The sequence below is a fragment of the Desmodus rotundus genome, chromosome 7 (assembly GCF_022682495.2).
Source record: "Desmodus rotundus isolate HL8 chromosome 7, HLdesRot8A.1, whole genome shotgun sequence".
Lineage (NCBI taxonomy): Eukaryota > Metazoa > Chordata > Mammalia > Chiroptera > Phyllostomidae > Desmodus > Desmodus rotundus.
This window is the reverse complement of record NC_071393.1, coordinates 25,155,466-25,179,339: the sequence shown is the minus strand read 5'-3', so window position 1 is coordinate 25,179,339 and position 23,874 is coordinate 25,155,466. Positions and strand designations below refer to the sequence as shown.

The 23,874-nt window shown below is 49.2% G+C and overlaps 2 protein-coding genes across 12 annotated transcripts in view; one reads left to right on the top strand and one right to left on the bottom strand.

Moving 5' to 3' along the window:
- The window catches only part of NFRKB (nuclear factor related to kappaB binding protein), a 34,969-nt gene extending 29,238 nt beyond the window's left edge, over positions 1 to 5,731 (top strand). For all 10 annotated transcript variants that reach the window (XM_024557130.3, XM_045192701.3, XM_071221916.1 and 7 more), the window contains 3 exons: positions 2,552 to 2,658; positions 3,381 to 3,516; positions 3,632 to 5,731. In XM_024557130.3, coding sequence (XP_024412898.2) covers positions 2,552 to 2,658; positions 3,381 to 3,516; positions 3,632 to 3,757 — 369 coding nt within the window. In that variant the 3' untranslated portion in view covers positions 3,758 to 5,731. The remainder of the gene's footprint in view (positions 1 to 2,551; positions 2,659 to 3,380; positions 3,517 to 3,631) is intronic.
- A 1,563-nt stretch (positions 5,732 to 7,294) lies between these two features.
- The window catches only part of TMEM45B (transmembrane protein 45B), a 30,381-nt gene continuing 13,801 nt past the window's right edge, over positions 7,295 to 23,874 (bottom strand). The window contains exons 2-6 of one of the 2 annotated variants that reach the window (XM_053927604.1): positions 15,111 to 15,307; positions 13,016 to 13,222; positions 9,799 to 9,983; positions 9,182 to 9,327; positions 7,295 to 8,149 (exon numbers count right to left, since the gene is read on the bottom strand). In XM_053927604.1, coding sequence (XP_053783579.1) covers positions 8,038 to 8,149; positions 9,182 to 9,327; positions 9,799 to 9,983; positions 13,016 to 13,222; positions 15,111 to 15,291 — 831 coding nt within the window. In that variant the 5' untranslated portion in view covers positions 15,292 to 15,307 and the 3' untranslated portion in view covers positions 7,295 to 8,037. The remainder of the gene's footprint in view (positions 8,150 to 9,181; positions 9,328 to 9,798; positions 9,984 to 13,015; positions 13,223 to 15,110; positions 15,308 to 23,874) is intronic. The other variant, XM_053927605.2, reaches the window with a different exon arrangement.

Below are 23,874 nucleotides of genomic sequence, written 5' to 3'. Positions count from 1 at the left end.
CTTACCCCAGGATATTAGCTTGTATTTTCATGAAATATTTTCAGAGTTTTAAGAAAAGTATAACTGATAATCCATTTGAAATGTAACTTTTTGAATAGCATGTGGCAGAGATCTCATTTTATGTTTCTCAGATTATTCCAACATCATTGACTAATTTTTCCCTTCCCCACTAACTTGAAATGCTACACTTAGCATAAACCAAATCCTCGTGTTAACATAGGTGTGTTTCTGGATACAGGTGTGTTCATGCGGCTTCTGGATAAGGAGCTGTGTTCTGTATCTTTATGTGGACAGGATAAAACATAGTTTTACTTTTCTGAATGAGCTATGTAATGAAACCCCAGTAATTTGGGTAGAAGCCAGAGTGGTGGAGGAGGACACGCAGGTTAGTAAAGCCAGCCAGCCCACAAACCCTGATGTGTTTAGTGTGGCTGAAAAGGAAACAGTTAGGTTCTCATGTCCCAGAAGCCAGAGTAAGGAAGAAAGGAAGCTGCTGCCTGACCCACTCTGGTTTCCCGTGGACCCTCCTCACAACACAGAATGCTGCCACCTGGTGGCTTCAGCCCCGTCTCTGCTCTGGTGCATACCAGGGTGGGGCAAAAGCAGGTTACAGTTGTTGGTGTGGAAAAGAATACAATAATGAATAAATACAGACACAAGAGTAAACTCTGTTTTGTGTACTTAAAACTGAAACCTGCTTTTGCCCTGCGCTGTATGACCAGAGAGCGTTAGGTGGGTTAGGGAGCGTTGAGTTTCCCTGTCTAGGTGGCTAGTTAGGCCAGTTCACGAAGGGATGATTCCAGTTGCCGTACTGGTGGCCTGAAAAGTGTTTAAGCGACTAAGGCATAGGTGGCAAACACAAGGCCCGCCTTGTTTTATCTGGCTCGGCACCTTGTTTCTACCGGCAGCAGCGCCGAACTCTCCTCGCTTCACTGGTAAGGAGTAGTTACATTTATACAGTCGTAAAATTACATTCGGCCCTTTGAAGGCAACCTTGAGGCTGATGTGGCCCCCAGTGAAAATGAGTTTGACACCCCTGGACTAAGGCATTAACAAAATAAAACCGTAAGTAAATCCACCTGGAGGCACTGTTCTGTTGCCTGTCGGCATCTCTCAGCGCTTTCTGATTGGCTGTCGCTCTGACGCAGCTTTGCACCTGAGCACCTGGCCTCTTTAGAGCCGGCTCGCCCGTAGGACATGCTGATGCCTTTTTTTTAGCATCCTGTCAAACCACCCTTATTGAATCATTTTTTTTCTTGACTTAATAGGGGTGACGCTAGTTAACAAAATTATATGGGGTTCAGGTACACAGTTCTACAGCATAGCGTTTGTGCACTGTTGTGGGGTCACCACCTCAATTCCAGTCCCTGTCCATCACCACTTACTCCCTGTACTCTTCTCCACCCCTTCCCCAGACCCTCCCCCCCGCACCACCCCGCCGGCAGTCACTACACTGGTGTCTGCATCCATGAGTTTGTTTTTTTTCCATTTCTGTTCAATCCCTCCATCTCCCCCTACAGCTGTCAGTCTGCTCTCTATGAATCTTGAATCATTTTTTTAATCCTCCCCCAAGGATATATGTATTGATTTTAGAGAGAGAAAGGCGGGGAGAGAGAAAAGTCCACGTGAGGGAGAAACATTGGTTGGTTGCCTCTGATACGTGCCCCGACTGGGGATTGAACCCACAGCCCAGGTATATACCTTGACCAGAGATCAAACCCATAACCTTCTGGTGTCTGAGATGATGCTGCAATCACCGGAGCCACCTGGCCGGGGCTTGCATCAGAGGGTTTTACTGTATAAATTGTATTACCAACCAAGGGTTAAACAACCAGGCAGCCCCAAAAACCGGTGATGGAATTACCGCATCTCCGCCACCCTGAGATCCCTAAAACTAGGCCTTTCAACTTTTTGTTCCTCTCAGGCCTTGTTAGCTTTGAGGTTGGACTTTCACTTGGTTGAGTTTATGATTAATGTCCCCTAACTGACCTCCTCTTATCTCTGGGAGAAACAGAAAGCACCTGGAGAATGTGGTCTGTGCCCAAGCCGGCAGGGCCGGCAAGGCTGTCAGTCCAGGGGGGCAGCAGGTGTGCACGTCCTGAGTTAACTCGTGAATGGCCGTGTGCCGCCTCCCACTCCCGCAGGCAGCTGTGGGGGGCCGAGTGCCGGGGGCGCACGGAGGAGTAGGCCCCGGCCCCCCCAGGAGCCCAGACGCTCACCGTGCTGCAGCGAGCCCACGTCTTCCTTTGGGGTCTAGGTACACATTTACTCCTGACAAGAGCAGTCCTACGTACGGACTGTGCTTTAGGCGGCATGAAAGGGGACGAGGACAGATCAGGTGACCCTCAGTGTAGCATAGGAGCCCTTAGCTGCGGCCGGTCAGCGGCAGCTGATGAAGCCCTGCCTGGGCCGCACTGCGGGGCCATGGGAACCCCGTGGGGCAAAGGGACTGGAAGCCGCTGAGTGCTGGCTCTCGGCTCGTCCAGCCCCGGACGCGGACTTCGGGTTTCTCATCTCCTGTCTCATACCCTGGTGTCCTCCTCCTCTCTAGGGGAAGCTGCCTACGCGGATTACGGTTCCACTCTCTGTGATCAGCCAGCCAATGAAGGGCAAGAGTGTGGTCACAGCCCCCATCATCAAAGGCAACCTCGGAGCCAAGTAAGTGCTTGTTTAGTGAGGGCTGGGCAGGGCACTCTGGGGGGCTCTCCCTTGGTACGTCCTGTTGTGCTCAACAAGATTGATTGAGCAACTGGCACTACTTCAGGTGCTGGGGACAGAGCAGTGATTAAAACAGACACATCCATGCCGTCTGTCCTCAAGTGGGGAGAGGGAATAAAGTGAAGTACGATGGGGTGGTGAATCAGACTGTGGAGAAAAGCACGGACGGGGCAGGAGCCGCTGGGACGGGGTTGGACCAATGTGGCTCAGACGGTGACCCAACTGCGGGTGCTGGGGAGGGCTGCCCTCGAACGCCTGCGCCCTGTGGTGTGGCAGGTCAGAGGTGCGAGGGCTCACTCGGGAGCCTGGGCTTCCAGTGGCCCTGACTTAACACACGGATAAAGGGTGTGAGGGAGTCATTCTGTGGTCTCAAGGCAGCTGTTTGGGGTGGGTTTCTGACCAAAAGCACACACCTCTCTGGGGCCCTGTTCATTCGTTACTCCTGCTGACCGAGGTGTGGAGAGCAGTGGCAAGCTTTGGGCCTGCTCTTTCCTCTCGTCACGGGAAGCAGAGAAGCCGACGGAAAGCTCGGCTCATGAGATGGTTTCCATTTCGGTCCAGAATGCTGGGGTTTTCACTGTCACCAGACCACCCTCTTTTCCCTCCACACATGGCCCGATTCTGGGCGGGAGGTAACACCCTGTCCTGCTTTCCATCCACAGCCTCGGTGGGTTAGGCCGCAACATCATCCTCACCACCATGCCCGCGGGTACTAAGCTCATTGCTGGCAACAAGCCTGTGAGTTTCCTCACTGCCCAGCAGTTGCAGCAGCTTCAGCAACAAGGTCAGGCCACACAGGTGAGGTCTGGGGTGAACTGTTGGCCATACCAGGTTTCTCTCTTTCCTTTGCTGTTTGTTCTCAGCTGATGAGCCCGTTTGCAATCTGCTGATCAGACGCTCTCTCTGCAAACAGGTGCGCATCCAGACTGTGCCCGCGTCCCATCTTCAACAGGGAACAGCTTCGAATTCCTCCAAGGCAGTCTCCACTGTCGTTGTGACCACAGCTCCATCTCCCAAGCAGGTGCCTGAACAGCAGTGACTCTGGGAGAAAGATGGCTTCCTGAATGCCCATGCCTGCTCTGCCCTGCTGCCGAAGGGAAGGGCCGCGAGGCCCGTCCTTCCTCCAAGCTCCCCTGTCCAAGGACGGCCAGTGGTGGGATGGTGGCAGCAGTGGCTGGGATTCTGCGGCCACACTCCACGTAGGGGGCGCTGATGAAGGTTCTCTCCAGGTCTGCTCTGTACTGATCCAGGAGAAGCCGCTCTTCAAACTTGTGTGGTCACAATTGTCACACCAGCCAAAGTTCTCTCCTGAGAGCAGGGTGCTGAGGGAGGGCTTGCAGTACAGAGTACAGGCAGCAAATAAGCCTCGTGACGTATGTGGATCGAATGTTTTAACTCGTGGTCTTCTCCGTGACTCATGGTCTGGTTAGGAGTTTCGTGTCCATAAATTTTTATGTAACTTATTTTTTTAAAAACTGATTATTCTTTTGACCAGAATGTGAGAATAGCAAGGTTCTTCTAAGTTGGTGGCTGACTGGATAACTGCACAGTAATGGAGAGGCTCTGAGATGGGAGCGGGACATAGGAAGCGGGGGTTACGTGGGTCCCCCGGAAGGGGGTTGGTTTGGCACTACCTCTTTAAGGGGGATATCAGGGTCCCGACTGCTGTCTGTATCCTCGCCTGCGGGCCGTCCTCGTCCAGCCTGCTCACACACAGCCAGGGCGAGTTGTCAGTGGGCGCAGGAGGTGAGAGCTGCGGAAATCCTGCTTCTGCAGCACAAACTCAGTTCAGAGATGGCACATTCTGCTCTGTTCCAGAGCACGAGTCAGCGAAACACAGCCCTTGGACTGGCTACCTGTTTTGTGAATAAAGTTTACTGGAACACAGCCCATGCCCCTTCGTTTATGTATTATCTGTGAGTGAGTTCAATTTGGAGGCAGAACTGAATAGATGCCATGGAGACCATGTGGCCCTCCAGCCTACGATACCTTTTATATGGTTCTTTAAAACTTTGCTGACTTTCATTCCAGAGTAGAGATGGCAGGAAGAGAGCGGGTGTCTGTACTAGACAGCACCAGCCACAAAAGAAGTCAGTCTCAGTACACAAGTTATTTAATCTGGGCTGTGTCGTCCTTCTGAGCCTCTGTCAAGCTACCGGCGGGGAGCTTGGAGTGACACTAGCAAGTGTCAAACTGAATTAAAACACTGGTGGTTAAGAATATATACCTGTTTCGTATTGGAGCCGGGCGGCGGTGGGAAAGCTTTTCTGCAGTGACAGGGCTTCCCTAACTCGAGAGTATCCAGATTATTAAAAATGTTTCTTCCATCTGTAGAAGTCTAGTGAGGAACTTGATGGGGTCTGAGTGTGGAGGTGGAGGGAAAGGACTGGGGTGGCCTCCTGTGGAGGGGTGCCTGTGGAAGGCTGGTCATCAGGCACGTTGCAGAGCAGGGACTTGCTGAGTGGCTTGTGGGTGACAGCGGCTTCATAGACACCTCATTTAGTTCTTAAAGCAGTCCTGTAAAGTAGTCACCACCTCTGTTTTAACTGAGAAAATGCAACTGTCGGTTGCAGTTACAAAGAACCAGGGTGTTAAACCCAGTTTTGTGGTCCTAAGTCAAGGACCCTCTCAGCTGCCTTCCTAAGAAGAGCGGGGCGAGCTGAGAGCGGTGAGCGTGGGTTACAAGGAGCAGAGGGGAGTCAGCTGAGGCAAGGGGGAGATTTCTAGGGGCAGAGAGCTGGCACCGAGGTGAGCAGGAGGGCCTGCAGGGAAGGAACCTGCGGGAAGGAGGCTGCATCTGTTGTTTGTGCTACTTTGATATTTGCATGTCATTGGTCCTAGAGTCACACTTCACAGAAAAGTTCACAGTTTCTAAATGAGAAAAAGGTAGATGTTTGTGGAATCCTGTCTCAGGTATTTACTGCTGGTTAAAATAAACTCCCTCTGAATTTACTTGACAAATGACTTCATAAAAGTAGTTCCTACCTTCAGCCCCAGCCTTACCCCACACTTGTATTTACTGAAGTCACCTGACTGCCTGTCTACTTTGTGGCCGCAGACACGCACACCTAAGGACAGTCAGGTGTCAGGACGCCAGTGGGGTTGGACTCCCTGGGCAGTGGGGCGGGGTGCACCACGTTGGCAGCCCCTGCTGGCGTTGTGAAGGGACGTCACCAGCATTGGCGCCAAATGGTTCCTTGGGTGTGCACCTCGGGTCGTGCACCTCAGGGGTCGAGCAGAGGGGGGTGGCTCTGGTGGGTGTGTGTTGGGGGGGACAGTTCCAGAGGAACCCGTGGCAGCCCTGGGGTCTTTGAGTATCTGGTTGACAGGTTGGTAGGATTATTCAGACTGCGTGTCTGAGACTGGGTCTGTCCTTGACTGCCATGTCTGGGGGTGCTCACACGGGGCTGGTCACTCCTGTGAAGGTTTCACACCTCACCCTCGCCTCGCCCTCTGAAGAAACCACTACATTTCCTCCAAGTGCTCTGCCCCGCCCCTTTGAAATCAAAATGGAGCGCTCCACTGGGGAAGTAAAAGCGAGAACAGGTTGCTGCTTCCCACCTCCAGCCCCTCAGGGAAGAACATGGGTTACACTGATCGCCAATAGTAGGTCCTCTAGTCCTTGTTGAGTGAATGTTTGGGTTTCTGCTCACTAACCAAAGTGGATCCTGAAAGGGTACCCATGGGTCTCTTCTAAAAATTAAATCGATGTTTTCAAGTACCTCCTCCCTAATCTCTAAGCTGCGACTTCAACTCTGAGATGCTGGCTCTCCGTGGAGGTGACCTTCCACTGAGTACAGCGTTTCTTCCAAAGCACACACAGTGCTTCGTGTAAGTGGTCTCTGCCGCATTTGTGTGGGGTAGCAGAGGGGAAAGCGAGAAAGAAGGTGGCTTCTGAGTCCCGCAGGAGGCTGGTTCTACGACTCAGTGTGGCCTTAGGCTAGTCAACTTCCCCAAAGGACCAGATGTACTTATGTCAGAGGTGGTTGTGATGAGAAACCAGCGAGACACACATTTCAAGTCTGACAAAGGCCATGCCGGTGGACGGCACTGGTCAGTCTGTAGGGGCCTTCACATTTGACCTGACCCACATTTATCACTTGATAGAACTTAATGCAGGGGCATCACACTCATTTTCACCGGGGGCCACATCAGCCTCGCAGTCGCTTTCAAAGGGCCCACTGTAGAGCTCCTTGCCCCTAGTTGAGGGGTAGTTACATTTATCCAGTCCTAAATTACATTTGGCCTTTTGAAGGCCACCACGAGGCTGACACCCCTGACTTACTGTGTTTCACTCGTTGTGAAGGCTCCAGTTGCTGTTGTGCCCGGGACGTGCTTTTCAATGGGGCAGCTCCCTGCTCGGCCTCCCTCCGTGGTCTCTCATGGCGGTTTTACTTACCCCTGTGGCACCAGTCCCCCTGTCTGTCACTGCTTGCATCTCTCCCACGAGACCGTGGATTCCTTGCTGGACACACACTTCTTCATCCGCACAGCCATGTCAGTGCTGGTGCACAATAGCTGTTTAATACACACTTGCTGAAGGAGTTAAAAGAAAAAAGAACCAGAACCAAGACTAGAGTGACAAGACTTGTGTTATTAGTTCAAGCTTCACGTTCTTTGCAGGATTCTTACCCTTTGCATTTAGCCCCAAAGTCAGGGCCTTCCATAACCTGCCATTTTTCTCCCTCCCTCGGTATACGGGTTTCTGTGAACATTGTCTTAGGAGGAGCCAGAACATCCAATCCCAGCTCCCAGCTGGGCCACTAACTAGCCTCCTGATTTAAAAAATAAAAATCACCTTTGGCCCAACTTTGTCACTTATCAGCAGTGGTGTTACAGTTCTCTGAAATTTATAATCAGGAGATGTTTAACAAGTAACGTTTAACACACCAAAGTTTGTGAATTACTACTTTTAAAAAGTACACGTTAGAATTGCATCTGTGAAATAAAGGCACTGTCATTCAGTTACTTTCTAATACGAAAGTGCCTGTTTCTTGGGAGGAAAAGGGATATGTTATCAAAAGCAGCGAGTTTTGCTGGATTCATACCATCCATGAGGCCACTTCCTGTCCTGCAGCTTTAAGGGCCTCTGATTTCTCTCCACTCTGAGCCACAGAGAAAGCTCGCTTCATTTCTCTTTATTAAGGGTGCCAACGCCCACACAGACTTCAGCCAATTAAATGAGAAGGTGCATGTGTGGAGAGCCGGAAGAGCAGACCAGCGTGAGCATTGCAGTGGAGGGGACATGGGACCCCTGGAGACGCCGTCACTGTTTCTGCTCAAAGGGACTCGTCCACCCCGTTTATGATCGATGGCCTCTTAGTCCTCATCTGAGCCACTTAAGAGGGCCTTCTGGGCAGTGGAGTCTGACTTCAGCTGCCGAATCCCAATGGTTTCTCCTTCCCTGCGCCTCTTTAGCCGAGTCAGAAGGCTGTAGGACAGAAACAGGGAGGAGACAAGTGAGCCCTCAAATTCCCTACTGGTTCACCCAAGAATGTGAGGGCATCGGATTGTTCTTGAAGCATTTCCTTTATGTCTCTATTAAACAGGTGATTGCATATCTGACTTCTCAGCATTCGTTAGTAGATAGACCATGATTAATACTCACTAGTTAATGTTGTAACTGAGACTACACTTAGGTCTCCCACATCCTTTTTTTTATTATTTCACTGACCAGGCAGCAGAACTAAAAGAAACTGTGACCTTGAGTTGCCTCCGTGGAGCCCTTTCTGGGTGGAGTGTGTCTGCTTTGGGTAGGGAAATCAGGATCCAGGGGAAAAGGTAGGGCACCCACGGCACAGCAGAACTAACACCACCGTGTGCCAAAAGTCACTCTCGCCCTGCGGTGAAAGACGGGGGGCTCTGCCGTCTACTCGTTGAGTGACTGTGACCAAGTTAGTCTTTTGAAGCCTTGGTCTTCGCATCTGCAGAGTGTGACAGTGCCTATTCCATTCATAAAGTGGTACCGGTTAGGTTGGGTAATACGCCAAAGGGACAAACCAAGTGCGCAGGAATTCCAGTATTGTCTCTGAAGAGTGCTTTGGAGAGCACTTGCCGCCTGTGTTACCTGATTGTCACAAGGTCTCAGGGGACAGGAGTCCGTGATGGCTCAGGGTGAGTGAGGGACAGAGCAGGCACTGCAGTCCGGGGCTGGTGCCCAGTGCAGAGTGTTTCCTTCACGCCCCCGGCCTGCAGTCCATCAGAACCGCCTGTGCAGCCTGGCCCTCCCACAGGCTCCTGTCCCAGTCAGGGCCGTGACCTTCTCAAAGCCTCACCCCCCTCACTTGTAGGTGTGCAGTTCGTTGCACAGAACTTGGCATTTAGTTGGTGTCAGTGGCAGAAGTTACTACTCAGCTATGAAAGGGGGGTCCCTGGAAACAGCAGTGGTGCAGTGTGACACACCTCCGGGGCAGAGGGTTGGTCAGGACGGGGAGACTGGGCAAAGGTCATCTTGCGGGCATACCAGTAGACAAGAGAGTAGTTGACGGCCACGATGCCGAGGGCAGCCAGGTAGTGCCAGCAGAAGCACATGGTGATGAACATGAGGTTTGAGTGGTCGTTCTGGTCCCATTCTTGTGCTCCAAAGGGCGGGAACAGCACAAACCCAATCTGGTGGATTATATACACAGAGAAGTCAGCCCTGTCGTTTGACGCTCCCCTCCTGGGGTCGCCAGACCAGGTGTTCCCCAGCACCTCATGTCCCATACCTGCATTAGCACAGAAAGACCTTTTTGCACAGTAAAATGGCGAGGTTAGCTGGTTTTAGGCCAGGCTTACTGCAAACCAAACCTCAGGCGGACAGGTGAGCAGGAGGATCCTGTGGATGCTATTAGTGCCTCTGGCACTCGGGCGGGCAGATAGGGCCACGTGTACCCTGCCCGCTTCATGTGCTCCACAGACTGGGCTTGCTAACGCATCCGCAGGGCGTTCATGGAGAAAGTTACACGGAGCCAGGGGCAAGCAAGGTAAGGAACGTGGCCTTCTAAGCCCACCCACGTGGAGTGTTATTGCTGCATCTTCGGACTTAACCTGGACACGCTTGCTGGGGCCCCTCAACCCAAATAGCATTAGGACAATTACCTGCCAGAACCAGGTGCCTTGAAGGATAGTGAGGGTGGTTCGGAAAAGTTCCAGCACGATATTGTCCCGAAGAATCACCTCCAAGAAGATGCTGAGCGCCCCTCCGAACACGGCACACAGCAGGAGGGAGTGGATGTACTGGTCCAGGGGTGGCCGGTTGTGGACGTGGTGGTAGAAGAGAAAACCTGCCACGAAGCCGGTCATGGCCATCAGAGTTGCCTGTTTCTACGGCAGAGCGTTCGTCCTGGACTTTCTCCATTACTAGGATTTTCTCAAAGCCTGGCTTTTCAGTATTTGGAAAGTGCGTTTATGTAACGTTACAGGACAACAAATATGCAGATGAAATTTAGTTTGTGTGTGTAAAGTGGGTGTAGGCAGCAAAGGATATATCTTTAAATCTCTTTACAGAATCTGTGGTAGGAACTTCTGGCCAAGATGGAGGCATAGGGAGACACACTGTGCCTCCTTGCACAGCCAAAAGGTCAACAACAATTTAAAAACAAAAAACAACCAGAACTGACAGAAAATCAAACTGTATGGAAGTCCAACAATCAAAGAGAAAAAGAAGAAACATTCATCCAGACCGGTAGGAGGGGCGGAGACAGGCAGCTGGGGTGGAGAGGACTCGCAGCAAGGTGGTGGCCGGCGGACCCAGCAAGGTGGCGGATTGTGGAGCAGGGCGGGCAAAGCTGCAGCTGGCCGGAGAGGCAGCAGCTGGTGGACCAAGTGACAGACCAACAACCCAGGGCTCCAGCGCGGGGAAATAAAGCCTCAAACCTCTGATTGAAAACACCTGTGGGGCTTGAGGAGGCAGCAGGAGAAACTCTCAGCCTCACAGGAGAGGTCACTGGAGAGACCCACAGGGGCCTAGAGCGTGCACAAGCCCACCCACTCGGGAATCAGCACCAGAGGGGCCCAGTTTGATTGTGGGTCACGGAGGGAGTGACTGAAATCTGGCAGAGAGTGGAACAAGCACCATTGCTCCCTCTTGGCCCCTCCCCCATGTACAGCGTCACAGTGTAGCGACCAGCGTTACCCCGCCCCAGTGAACACCTAAGGCTCCGCCCCTTTATGTAACACAGGCACCGAGACAAAAAAAAAAAAATGGCCCAAATGAAAGAACAGATCAAAGCTCCAGAAAAAATACAACTAAGTGATGAAAAGATAGCCAACCTATCAGATGCACAGTTCAAAACACTGGTAATCAGGATGCTCACAGATTCGGTTGAATTTAGTCACAAATTAGATGAAAAAATGAAGGCTATGCTAAGAGAAACAAAGGAAAATGTACAGGGAACCAATAGTGATGGGAAGGAAACTGGGACTCAGATCAATGGTGTGGACCAGAAGGAAGAAAGAAACATCCAACCAAAAAAGAATGAAGGAACAAGAATTCAAAAAAATGAGGAGAGGCTTAGGAACCTCCAGGACATCTTTAAACATTCCAACATCTGAATTATAGGGGTACCAGAAGGAGAAGAGGAAGAACAAGAAATTGAAAACTTATTTGAAAAAATAATGAAAGAAAACTTCCCCAATCTGGGAAAGGAAATAGACTTCTAGGAAGTCCAGGAAGCTCAGAGAGTCCCAAAGAAGTTGGACCCAAGGAGGAACACACCAAGGCACATCATAATTACATTCCCCAAGATGAAGCAGAAGGAGAGAATCTTAGAAGCAGCAAGAGAAAAGAACACAGTTACCTACAAAGGACTTCCCATAAGACTGTCAGCTGATTTCTCCACAGAGACCTTACAGGCAAGAAGGGGCTGGAAAGAAGTGTTCCAAGTCATGAAAGGCAAGGACCTACATCCAAGATTGCTCTATCCAGCAAAGCTTTCATTTAGAATGGAAGGGCAGATAAAGTGCTTCTCAGACAAGATCAAGTTAAAGGAGTTCATCATCACCAAGCCCTTGTTATATGAAATGTTAAAGGGAATAAGATAAAAAATATGAACAGTAAAAATGACAGCAAACTCACAGTTATTAACAACCACACCTAAAACAAAAACAAAAGCAAACTAAGCAAACAACTAGAACAGGAACAGAACCACAGAAATGGAGATCACATGGAGGGTTATCAGTGGGGGAATAGGAGTGGGAGAGAGGGGGGAAAGGTACAGAGAATAAGTAGCATAAATGATAGGTAGAAAATAGGGGGAGGGTAAGAATAGTATGGGAAATGTAGAAGCCAAAGAACTTATATGTATGACCCATGGACATGAACTATAGGGGGGGAATGTGGGAGGGAGGGGGTGTGCAGGATGGAGTGGAGTGAAGGGGGGAAATGGGAAAACTGTAATAGCATAATCAATAAAATATATTAAAAAAATCTGTGGTAGGGTTCAATACAAGATGGGTAAGTGAATGCTGCTGATTTATGACAAATTGTGTGGGTGTTTACTTGAAATTCAGTTTTGCCCTCATTCACCTTTTTGCAGCTCTTCCTGAGGTACAGAAGTAAGTGAAGTTGTTGGATTACAAAATGCTTTTTGCCCTGGCTGGTGTGGCTCAGTGGATTGAGTGCTGGCCTGGGAACTGAAAAGTCACTGGTTCAATTCCCAGTCAGGGCACATGCCTGGGTTGTGGGCAGGGTCCCCAGTTGGGGGTGTGTGAGAGGCAGTCCACTGATGTTTTTCACATCTATGTTTCTCTCCCTCCCTCCCCCTCTCTCTAAAAGTAAATAAATAAAATCTTAATAAAATGTAACCATGTTTTTTAAAAAGCATCTTTTTTAAAAAATGCTTTTTTATGACCCACTTAATATGAGTTCTATTGGGAGATCTGTCCTGGCCTCTGGGTGAGTCTCCTATTTGTGATGGAGTCCAGGCGGCAGGGTCGGGGTGGAATGGGGGGTTTCTCTTCCCAAGCCACAGGCAGTCACACTCTTGCATGGTGGCATTCACCCAGTCTCTGGACAGGTGTGTGTTTCTGTGTAGATGCGCGCACAAGAACTCCCAGGGTGTGAGTGGGGGAGAGTGTGGGCTGGGGCAGGGCCGGCAGAGTTTGTGTGCTGTTAGCCGGTGGCTTTGCTTTAGGGAGCACGTCACCTATTCCATCCAGAGCATAGGGCCGAGCCTGCTCAAGGTGAAGGTCAGAGATTTGCATTTTTCTGGGGCAGGTTAGTATATTTGCAATAGTTCCGGTCTACTGTGCCCCAAGCATTCATAATCACAACCTGTCAGTTTCTTCCTTTTTCCCACCCTTACCACTGAGTTACCTTCATTGAATGCTGCCACAGCCATAACCAGTCTGTCGAGCCCCAAGGGAACGTGGCTGAAGAGAGAGGTGAGCAGGTCGGTGACTCCTGAGATTGCAAAGAAGAGGTACATGGTGCTGTGTTGCCAATTCATCAGCTTTACCCAGTGGTTGTCCGAGTACAGGTGGAGGTGGGGCCCGTCTGGAACAAACTGCTCTGCCAAGATCCCTGCAGGGAAATGAGAATGGAAATTGAGGAGGGAAGAGGAGTTCCAAGACAAACAGGCGACCGCAGAAAATAACCCTGCATCACGAGTGAGGCCAGGATGTGGGCGAAGGTGGCCTGTGGCTCACTGGACCCACTCTGCTGCTTCGGTACAAAGGTATTTCCTGAGGAGCCTGTGTAGCCTTTGTCGCTGTTGTTCCTTGGACGGGGATCCATGGGGGGAGGGGGAGAAGCAGTAGAAACATAGCCACACAGGTTCACAGGACACCTGTCCAATAGCTGAGATGACAGTAAGGCATTGTCACCTGAGGGAGAGTGTGGTGGGTGACTGCATCTTTGGGCTCCCTCCACCAAGTGAGCAGTGAGAAGGCAACGACTACGTTGAAAACCACAGGGTCCGAGCCGACAGACAGAGGGGGTGAGGACCTCTGGGCGCACCTGAGGGAGGGGAGCAGCTCCAGGAGTTTCTGTTGGGGCAGACGTCCTGTGAGCGCTCTTCCCAGGCACCTCTGGGCTCTGTGGGCTTGGCTCTTCCCATAGCTTTGGGTCTCGGTGTCCTAAGCACTTGACCTTGGTGTTTCTGGCCACACTGCCTCTTAGGAGATGCCAACTTTAGCAACTGGGATCAGAAGGTGTGTGCAGTTGGGGGTGGGTCTCAGTTCTCACCCCTTCTCCTGTCACCTGTGTTGGCAGGCAGAAGATGTGCCTCTCTGTGCCTGGTGCCCAGAATCTTCATGGCGGCACTCTGGCCCCTGTTCCCCAAACACTTCCCCTCAGACCCACCCCCTTTCTGAATCTATGTGCGAAGGGTCGAGTTGGGGAAAACGACCCAGGGAAGGGAGGCTCCTGTGAAACTGGAATGGAAGGCCTGTGAGAACAGACTGTTCAGCTCCCCACTGTAGCCTCAGCGTCTACACCAGGGCGTTCCTGGCACATGGTGGGAATCCAAGAAATGATTGGCGGATGAGTATTGCTTTCACCCCGATGCAATGCTTCCAGCTTTACTTAGGATAGGTCGGTGCTGCCTTTACCACTACAGCCATATGGTCCCTGTCGCTTCTCAGGTCCAGAAAGATGAGAAAGCCTTTCTGAGGCCCACATAGCTGGTGAATGGCAAAATCCAGCCGGACCAGGCAAATGAAGCTGTGTACCTTTGCTAACTCCAAGAGAAGCTACTGTTACTGCTTCAGCTCCTCCCAGGGAACTGTAGGTCAGAGATGGTAAGGGACAAATGCACTTAGAGAATAAGACCCCCCATTGGTGCCAGTCATTCCTTGAGGGCCACGGGTGGAGGGAGCAGATGATGAGTGGAAGTGGGTGGGTTTTGTTGGCAGGGGGCAGAGTGAAGGAAGATGCCTCCCAAACAGCCCTCTGGGGGCTCCTTAGTCTGTTCCACCATCTCTCTCCCTGGCCTTGCAGCATGAACTCCCCTCTCCATATCTGCGTGAGATTTGGAGAGGGAGGGTGTGCCCATGAGTAGGGTGTTCACTCTTGAGATTCTAGTGGAGAGACAGTTGGGAAAAAACTGATGGATTTTCCTAAAACTATACTTCATTTAGTACTTTCTCCTAACTCATGTACATGAGCTTATTCTTTTGGGGTTTTTTTTTTCTGTTCTTTTGTCTTTTTCATAAAGTATGTCTTCTGTCCTACATCCTATAGCCACGGCCCTCTAGGGTCAAGAACGTAGTTGATTTGGTAGCTTTCCACAGTGCGCCAGGACGCAACGTGCTGTGAACTGTTAGCTTTGCAAAGCCCAGCACACACCTGAACGTCCTTGTGCTCTCATCTCCGCCAGCGGGGAACATCCATTTCACAGGGCCCCGAAGACGGGTTGCGGGTTCTGGGTATGATGGGGAGACCCCCTGGACCAGGTGTCCCCCCTTCTTACCGATGACTGGGAATAAAGTTCTGATTGCGGCCTCGGTGATCTCGAGACGCTGATAATGACGAGTCAGCTGGCTCCCCTTCCGCCTTTGATGGAAGTACTTCAGGGGGTACTTCACTGACCACCACAGCCCAATTACCAGGAAGAGACTCCCTGGGAGAGCATGGCCCTTGAAGTTGGCCATCGGGGTTCTAGGCTGCCTGCAAAAGAGGGGAAGCTGTTAGGCGGCCGAATGAAGGAGAACGGGTATCATGGCAGGGAGTGCGATGCATGACTGAGGACTCCAATTCAGAAGCCGTCGGAAGAAGGATGTGCTCGTTCTCATAAAACAGAGGTGCTGAGTCACTGCAGGCTTCTCTGCAGAGTGAGTCGATGCCAAGCGGATGCCGCTGCTCTGAGGCTTTAAAAACGTGGGTAAACAAAAGGAGGAAAAACCGGAGGATTAAATACTGATGTCAGGGTAGAAAAGCCTTAGCAAACATAAAGGAGGGGACTAGAAAATGTGTTCACCAACACTGGCATTTTCTAGACCAGAAACGTCAGAAGGCAGACCCGCAACATCATGATCACTGGGTACCTGTGTTGAGAAGCGGAGCTGGTGCCTTGGAATAAGAATACGCAGACCATGACCTAGTGAATGAGAAGGAAAAGAGCAACCCACACAGTTGGCAGGGAGCTCCCTTAGCATCCAAGCTCCCCCCTTGGGGAAGTGAAAACCACAGGGTCGTTTTGATGGAAGGCACAATTTCAATACTTTCACACAAAGGCAGTAGCATCCCAGGCTCACTACTTCAGACGGATCCCAGAAACGGGGATGGGGTTGGGGAGGGGCAACGAGCTGGGAAGGGCAGCCTTCCACCCCAGATCGCCAGGAGCAGGGGAGAGAGAGCAGGGGAGCAGGCGCCTATTACCTGTAAGGTGGTGGGGTGGAGATCACTAGTTTTTGAGGGCTTAACTCTTAAGTGGCTATTTTAAAAGGTAGCCTGGGAAAAGCAAAGCCAGAACTTGGGGTGGGAAGCCTAAGCTCAAGGTCTGGTCTAAATGTCCAGGCGCGGTGTGAGCAGGGCAGTCATCCCGTAAAATGTGTAGGCTGCAATATTCCCTTACAGAGCCTTTCCAGGTTAGTGAGGGAGAAGACCGCAGAAGAATGAGCGAAGACATGAACGGAATTCACAAATAATGCAAATCGATAACAAATCTCACTGTGATTAAAGACATGCGAAGGACTGTGCAGTCTCATTTTCACCTGACTGGAATATAATTTGAAAAATTGGAGATTGGATGCAGCTCTAGGATAAATGCACATGGCCAATATGATTCAGATTCAGTACAAGTCAAAATGGTTTCTTTTATCCTATTTACAGTAGCAGAGGCTATGGGATCCGAATTATGAGTGTTATCTAGACTTGATTCAGAAGGAAAATGATCAATTTTTTCTCATGGCCTGGATGGGGCCCTAAAGAAATGGAGGTTGGGAGAAAAACAGCCGCTGCCGGTGATCTAGAAAACACCACTTAGGAAGAGAGAGTACCGGCGCTCCGCGCAGCTGGAGCCAGCCCTGGCCATTGGGGTGTCCCTGTCCTCTGGCACCAGCTCCCCGTCAGGGCTGCTCTGTGCCTGATCCATTTACAGTTGCGATTTCTGACCTTCGTCAAGAACTTTCGCAAGTTTTTAAAAAATGTTTATAGTTCATAAAATGTCAAATAGCATTTGAAGGTTTACAATGAAAAGCAGCAGCCCCATGCTCCCTCCCTCCTCACCTCCCCAGGGAAACCCCTTTACATTCCTTCTGCTGCTTTTTTTTCCTGGTAATTACCTCCGTAATTCTAGTTCATTTGTGTGCGCCCTGCCACCTGTTCATTTACTGTCGTCAGGCACTCTCTCTCAACCTCCTGGCGCCCTTTACCACCTCTCCCTTCACCATAGTTACAACATTCACATTTACCGAAATCATTTGTTTCATTATTAATGCTGAATACATCCGAAATCCTTGCCAGGGCCCACACGATCCTGTGCTTGCTCCCTGATCTCTCCTGCCCGTCTTGTTGAAGCGACCAAGGGGGCAACACAGGGTCCCCTCGGTTGCTTCGACAAGCGCCATCCACTCCTGCTTCGGGGCCCAGCACCATCTGTTCTTCCCAGGACAGTTTTCCTTCGCTTGGGTCTCTGCTCAAATGGTTCTTTCTTCTCTGGCTACTTTACGTAAAATAACAGACGTGTGCCCTAAAAGTCCTCTGTGCTCTCCCATTGATCCCTCCCCCCACCCTCTCCCCTGGCAACCACTGACCTTTTCATTGTCTCCCTACTTTGGCCTTTTCCAGAATGTCATATATGCTCGGAATCATACACTATGCAGACTCCTCAGATGGGGTCATCTCTCAGTAATATGCATTTAAGTTTCCTCCATTTTTTTTGATGGCTTGCTTATTTAATTTTAGCACCAAATATTCTGTGGCCAGGATACACCACAGTTCACTTATCCATTCATTTACAGAAGGACATCTTGGCTGTTTCCAAGAATTGGCAATTATGAATAAAGCTGTTGTTACAAAGATCTGTGTGTAGGTTTTTGTGTGGACGTGAGTTTTTTTCTCCGTTGGCTAAATACCAAGGAATGAGGTTGCTGGATCATATGGCAAGAATATGTTTTGTAGAAACTGCCAAATTGTCTTCCAAAGTGGCTGTACTGGTTTGCATCCCCACCAGTGTGCACGAAAAGGGGCTGCCTATTAACCTGACGAGCTCAGGGGAGGCCTCCGAGGCAGACTCAGAAACCGCGAGTAACCACCGCAAAGGATGGGCTGAATTGGAAAGTTGCCCTGGCAGGTAGTCATGTCCTAGGCTGGTACTTTTCCCTGACACGAGTCAATCTTTACCTTAACCGAACCTATTATCTTTTTGCATCTATGGTAACGTGTCTTTGGAATGTCAAGGTAAAGTCCCTTTTTCTGAAGGCCTTGGGTACAACCACCTCCCCAGAGCTGAGACCACAACCCCCTGTTGTTACTGTTATCATGTTAATTGTTGAGTGTGAACTATCCTTTACCCACCTTTGGGAAAGAACTAGGTGTCTGTATGATTTTACCTTTTATCCAATCCCAGCGTGTCCCTGGCCTTTGCTTTCTCCACCTCCCTAATCTCCCACCAATGGACTTCATGTAACCCCTTTTGTCTCTTCCCTTGTTTGCGATGTATCAAAAGAGGTGCTAAACTGCCCTTCTCCAGAGCATTATTTCAAGTCATTGAGGTTTTGCTTCCCAGCAGCCGTGGTCGTCATTTTGGCTCAAATAAACTCACAAAAATTCTCTATAGGTTCAAATGTCTCTTACGTGGACGTCAGCTGTGCATCAGAGTTCCCGTTGCCCCACATTCTCCCCACCGTTCGGTGTTGTCAGTGTTTGGGAATTTGGCCTCTCTAATAGGTGTGTAGGGGTGTCTCGCTGTTTTAATCTGCATTTCCCGAATGACATGTGACGTGGAGCATCTCCTCATGTGCTTATACTTGTATATCTTCTTTGGTCAAGTGTTAAGGTCTTTAGCCCATTTTTAAATCAGATTATTTTCTTATGAAGTTTTAAGAGTTCTTTATTTATTTTGGATAATAATCTTTTATCAGATGTGTCTTTTGTAAATATTTTCTATTAGTCTGTGGCTTGTCTTCTAATTTTCTTTTTTAGATTTGATTTATTTTTTTTTTAGAGAGAGGGGAAGGGAGGGAGAAAAAGAGGGAGAGAAACGTCAATGTGCGAGAGAGACATCAGTCGGTTGCCTCTTGCACACCACCCAACTGGGGACTGGCCTGCAACCCAGGCATGTGCCCTGACTGGGAATCGAACTAGCGCCCCTTTGGTTTGCAAGCCAGCACTCAAGCCACTGAGCCACACCAGCCAGGGCTGTCTTGTAATTTTCTTGATTTTTGTCTTTTGCCAAGCAGAAAATTTAATTTTAAGTAAGCCCGACTTATTTTTCTTTCTTCATGGATCATGTCTTTGGTGTTTTACCACCATACCCAAGTGCATGGAGCTTTTCTATGTTATCTTCTAGAAGTTTTATAGTTTTGCATACTACATTTAAATGAATGGTCCATTTTGAGTTAATTTTTGTGGTCAACATAAAAAAAAACTCCCTTTCAAGGTCAGGCCTGTTCTGCTCCTTTGTTTTTCTAGCCAGAAGTGCAGAAAAACCAGCTTTGCAAACTCTCTGTGCCCTTCCCCATTTTTCTGAGGACTTCCCTAAATACAGGCAGAGTCCTTATTGGCCTCTGAGTCCACACCTGGCCCCCCACTCCCTTTTACCTGATTTGAAATTCACATCCATACGGCCTGCATCCTGTCTGTCAGAACCACTTTCAAATTTACTTGTGCTACTTGGAGGCTGAATACCTTGACCTCATAGGGGAGAGGAGTGAGGGAGGCAGATTTCTCCCATAACAAATTATTAGCTTAGTTTATTAGATTGGTTACATTATACAACTTGTGGTCAAGATATAGGATAGGTCAGTTTTTATGAGGAGACACAAGGCAATAACTAACCTCAAATGAACAATAAAAATTCAGGCTTTGGCCTCCGGCAGGGTAGCTCAGTTGGTTAGAGCATTGCCCTGATACGCCAAGGTTGTAGGTTTGATCCCTGGTCAGGGCACAGAAAAGAATTAGCCAGTGAAATGCACAAATGGGTGGAAAAGCAAATCAGTGTTGCTCTCTCTCTAAAAAAATAATTAATTAAAATAAATTAAAAAATTTAGACTTCTAATAATTTGGATAACAACATTCAAATACTCTAAGTCCTTGAGAACTCCAGCTTTAAAAAGTAACTTAAAAGCATGAAAGAAGCACACGCTGAAGGAATGAGCACCCTGGTGTACGCGGAACGGGGTGGGCGTCACACTATAAAACACATTGTTCTAAGGAAAACCCACAGGTAGGAAAACATCAGAAGGCGCCTCTGCAAAGACAAATCTCCTTTTAAATGTTAATATATTCACTCCTTTTTGATATCACATGATACAGAATGCGAGTATGAAGGGAGGATTGAATATTTTGGAGAGGTAGTAGCTTTAAGTTAAGGCTGGCAACCAAGAAGGCTAGCGGTTTGGTCAAATTTTCATTTCATGTCTAAAGAGACCTCTAGGAAAGGGTCATACTTTGGGTAAGATATTCGATGTGCTTTTCTTTGTACTCCTTGTTTTCAACTATTTTCCCTACCTACATTCTCTCTCTTTCTCACCTGAGGTAAGTGACAGGGAAGACAAATTAAAGGTGTCGAAAAAGGAGGTAAGAGTAAGGAGGAGTGGGGAACAAGGAAAGGAGAGGAAGGAAGAATCACAAAAGTAGATAGAGGAGCCCTGGCTGGTGTGGCTCAGTGGGTTGGAACGTCGTCCAGAAAACTGAAAGGTCACGGGTTCGATCCCTGGTCAGGGTGGCAACTAATCAATGTTTCCCTCACATGTTGGGTGTTTCTCTCTCTCCACTCCTCTCTCTCTGAAATCAATAAATATGTCCTCAGGAGAGCATTAAAAAAATTATTTAAAAAACGTCTTTAAAAAAAGTAGAGAGAGGAAATGGTGCAGAGGAGAGGAGCAATTTTGGTTGATGCCATTTGTCTGGAGCTAAAAATAAAACATATGGCACCTTTGTTTTTAATAAAGCCCATATCTTCCCTTCCTTTGGCTGGGGAGAGTAGGAATTGTGAGGGAAGGGATGTATCTAGATGAGTGGGAGAATCAAGAAGCAGCAGCCAGAGAAGTGAATTTTGTTTTCTGCCAACACTTAGCAACCAGCACTCTCCAACATTAGGAGAACTGAGGAGTTGGCTCTCACAGCTGGGCAAGAGTGAAAGCCAGTTTCTCCCGATCTGCGGTGACAGCATCCAAAATATATATGACTACCAAATCACACAGACAACCTGGGCTCTACTGCGTCCCAGTCATGCCTTTGACTTAATGAATTATGGCTTAGCTCCACCATGTGGTATTATGTAACCGTTAAAAAAGTGAGTTAGAGCTACACCAGCTGTTCTGGAAGGCTTTCTGTGAGGTAAAGTCGGCTGAGACAAGCAATACAGAAACCACCTCTTACAATACGACCCCATTTTGTGTGGCCGTGGTGATGTCCTGCTTTTATATTTACAAACGACTGTGGGTATCGATTAGATGAACAGGGAGGGAAAGCAATGTGAAGAGTACTTGGAAAGCATGTCATGCTGTTCATTAAACATTTCTGGCTCTCTGTCTTCTAGGCACATGGTGTGACTGTGCTGTGTGGCCCTCTTGTGCCTGGGTGGGGTCTTGTGAGCTGTGAGCCAGAGTGACTTGTTATTTATGGCTGAAACACATAATTGCCAGTTCAAGACCCGGCCCCCCCAGAATGCACTTCCCTCTGCCACGTCATTAGCAGTGGTCTTTATGGCAGCCCCTCCATCAGCCCAGATCCCAGAGTGCGGCGACGGGGAGCAGAGCTCCCAGCGAGCCCCGGAGAACACAAAGCGCGGGAGAAACCAACAGTCGAGGGCTCTTTTCTTTTTTTTTTTTTTTTTTAATATATTTATTGATTATGCTATTACAGTTGTCCCATTTCCCCCCCCACTCCACTCCATCCTGCCCACCCCCCTCCCTCCCACATTCCCCCCCCATAGTTCATGTCCATGGGTCATACTTATAAGTTCTTTGGCTTCTACATTTCCTACACTATTTTTACCCTCCCCCTGTCTATTTTCCACCTATCATCTATGCTACTTATTCTCTGTACCTTTCCCCCTCTCTCCCCCTCCCACTCCCTTAATGACAACCCTCATGTTCTAGTTGTTTGCCTAGTTTGCTCTCGTTTTTGTTTTATGTGTGGCCATTAATAACTGTGAGTTTGCTGTCATTTTTACTGTTCCAATTTTTGATCTTCTTTTTCTTAGGTAACTCCCTTTAACATTTCATATAATAAGGGCTTGGTGATGATGAACTTCTTTAACTTGACCTTATCTGAGAAGCACTTTATCTTCCCTTCCATTCTAAGGGATAGCTTTGCTGGATACAGTAATCTTGGATGTAGGTCCTTGCATTTAATCTTGGGTAATGTAATTATGATGTGCCTTGGCGTGTTCCCCCTTGGGTCCAGCTTCTTTGGGACTCTCTGGGCTTCCTGGACTTCCCGGACTTCCCGGAAGTCTATTTCCTTTGCCAGATTAGGGAAGCTCTCCATTATTTGTTCAAATAAGTTTTCAATTTTTTGTTCTTCCTCTTCTCCTTCTGGCACCCCTATAATTCGGATGTTGGAACGTTTCAAGGCATCCGGGAGGTTCCTAAGCCTCTCCTCATTTTTCCAAGTTCTTGTTTCTTCATTCTTTTCTGGTTGGATGTTTGTTTCTTCCTTCTGGTCCACACCATTGATTTGAGTCCCAGTTTCCTTCTCATCACTATTGGTTCCCTGTACATTTTCCTTTGTTTCTCTTAGCATAGGCTTCATTTTTTCATCTGTTTTTCAAATAGATTCAACCAAGTCTGTGAGCATATTGATAACCAGTGCTTTGAACTGTGCATCCGATAGGTTGGCTATCTCTTCGTTGCTTAGTTGTATTTTTTCTGGAGCTTTGAAGTGTTCTGTCATTTGGGCCTTTTTTTTTTTTTTTTTTTTTTTGGTCTTGGCGCGACTGTTACTTTAAGGGGCGGAGCCTTGGGTGTTCACCAGGGCGGGGTAATGCTGGTTGCAGCGCTGTGACGCTGTACGTGGGGGAGGGACCGAGTGGGAGCAATGGCTCCCACCTCACTCTCCTCCGGATTTCAATCTTTCACTCCGATACCCACAATCAAACTGGGCCACTCTGGTGCTGGTTCCCGAGTAAGTGGGCCTGTGCACACTCTAGGCCCCTGTGGGTCTCTCCAACGACCTCTCCTGTGAGGCTGGGAGTCTCTCCTGCTGCCGCCCCAACCCCCAGGGGCGCTTTCAATCAGAGGTTTGAGGCTTTATTTCCCCGAGCTGGAGCCCTGGGTTACGCGGTCTGCTTTGTTCCCTGCCGTTTGTCTGGTTTCTCCCTGCCGTTTGTCCGGTTTATCTGTGGGCGAATGTGGTGCCTCGGGGTGCTACCCGCTGCTCTGCCTGCCCCGCTCTCCGCCACTCTGAGTCCGGCCCTCTGGGTTTATCTGTGCAAATGTGGGGCCGCAGGGTCTGCTAGTGCTCGGACTGCCTGCGCCATTTGTCCCACACTCCGCCAGTCTCAGTCCCGCCACAGCCACGCGAGTCCTCTCCACCCCGGTGCCCGTCTCCGCCCCTCCTACCAGTCTGGATGAATGGTTATTTTCTATTTTCTTGGTGTTGGTCCCCCTTGCTGTTCGATTCTCTGTCAGTTCTGGTTGTGCGAGGAGGCGCAGTGTGTCTACCTACGCCGCCATCTTGGTTCTCCCTCGAGGGCTCTTTTCATCCAGCACAACCTAATGTGCTCTGAATGAAACAGAAATAAACTCGGTCAACACGTTTGGGCTGGGACACTCAGGCTCCTGTACTGGCTTTTTTTTTTTTTTTTTTTTGAAGTATTGAAAACCCTGATTAAATACAAAGAAGCAGTTAGGTGCCTGAAATGGTGGAAATTGTTCCAAAAAGGTGCCAAAGAAAATTTTGGCAAATCCTATCCGGAACGGCCCCGACTCCCTGTTTTTCTACTTGACATGAGATCGACACATCCTTTCCTTTGAAATGGTGCTCGGGTTCTGGCACCGCTGCCCTCCCGCCCCGTCTGGCGGCACAGCCGGAGGAAAATTCAGGTAACTGCTCTGGCACATCGC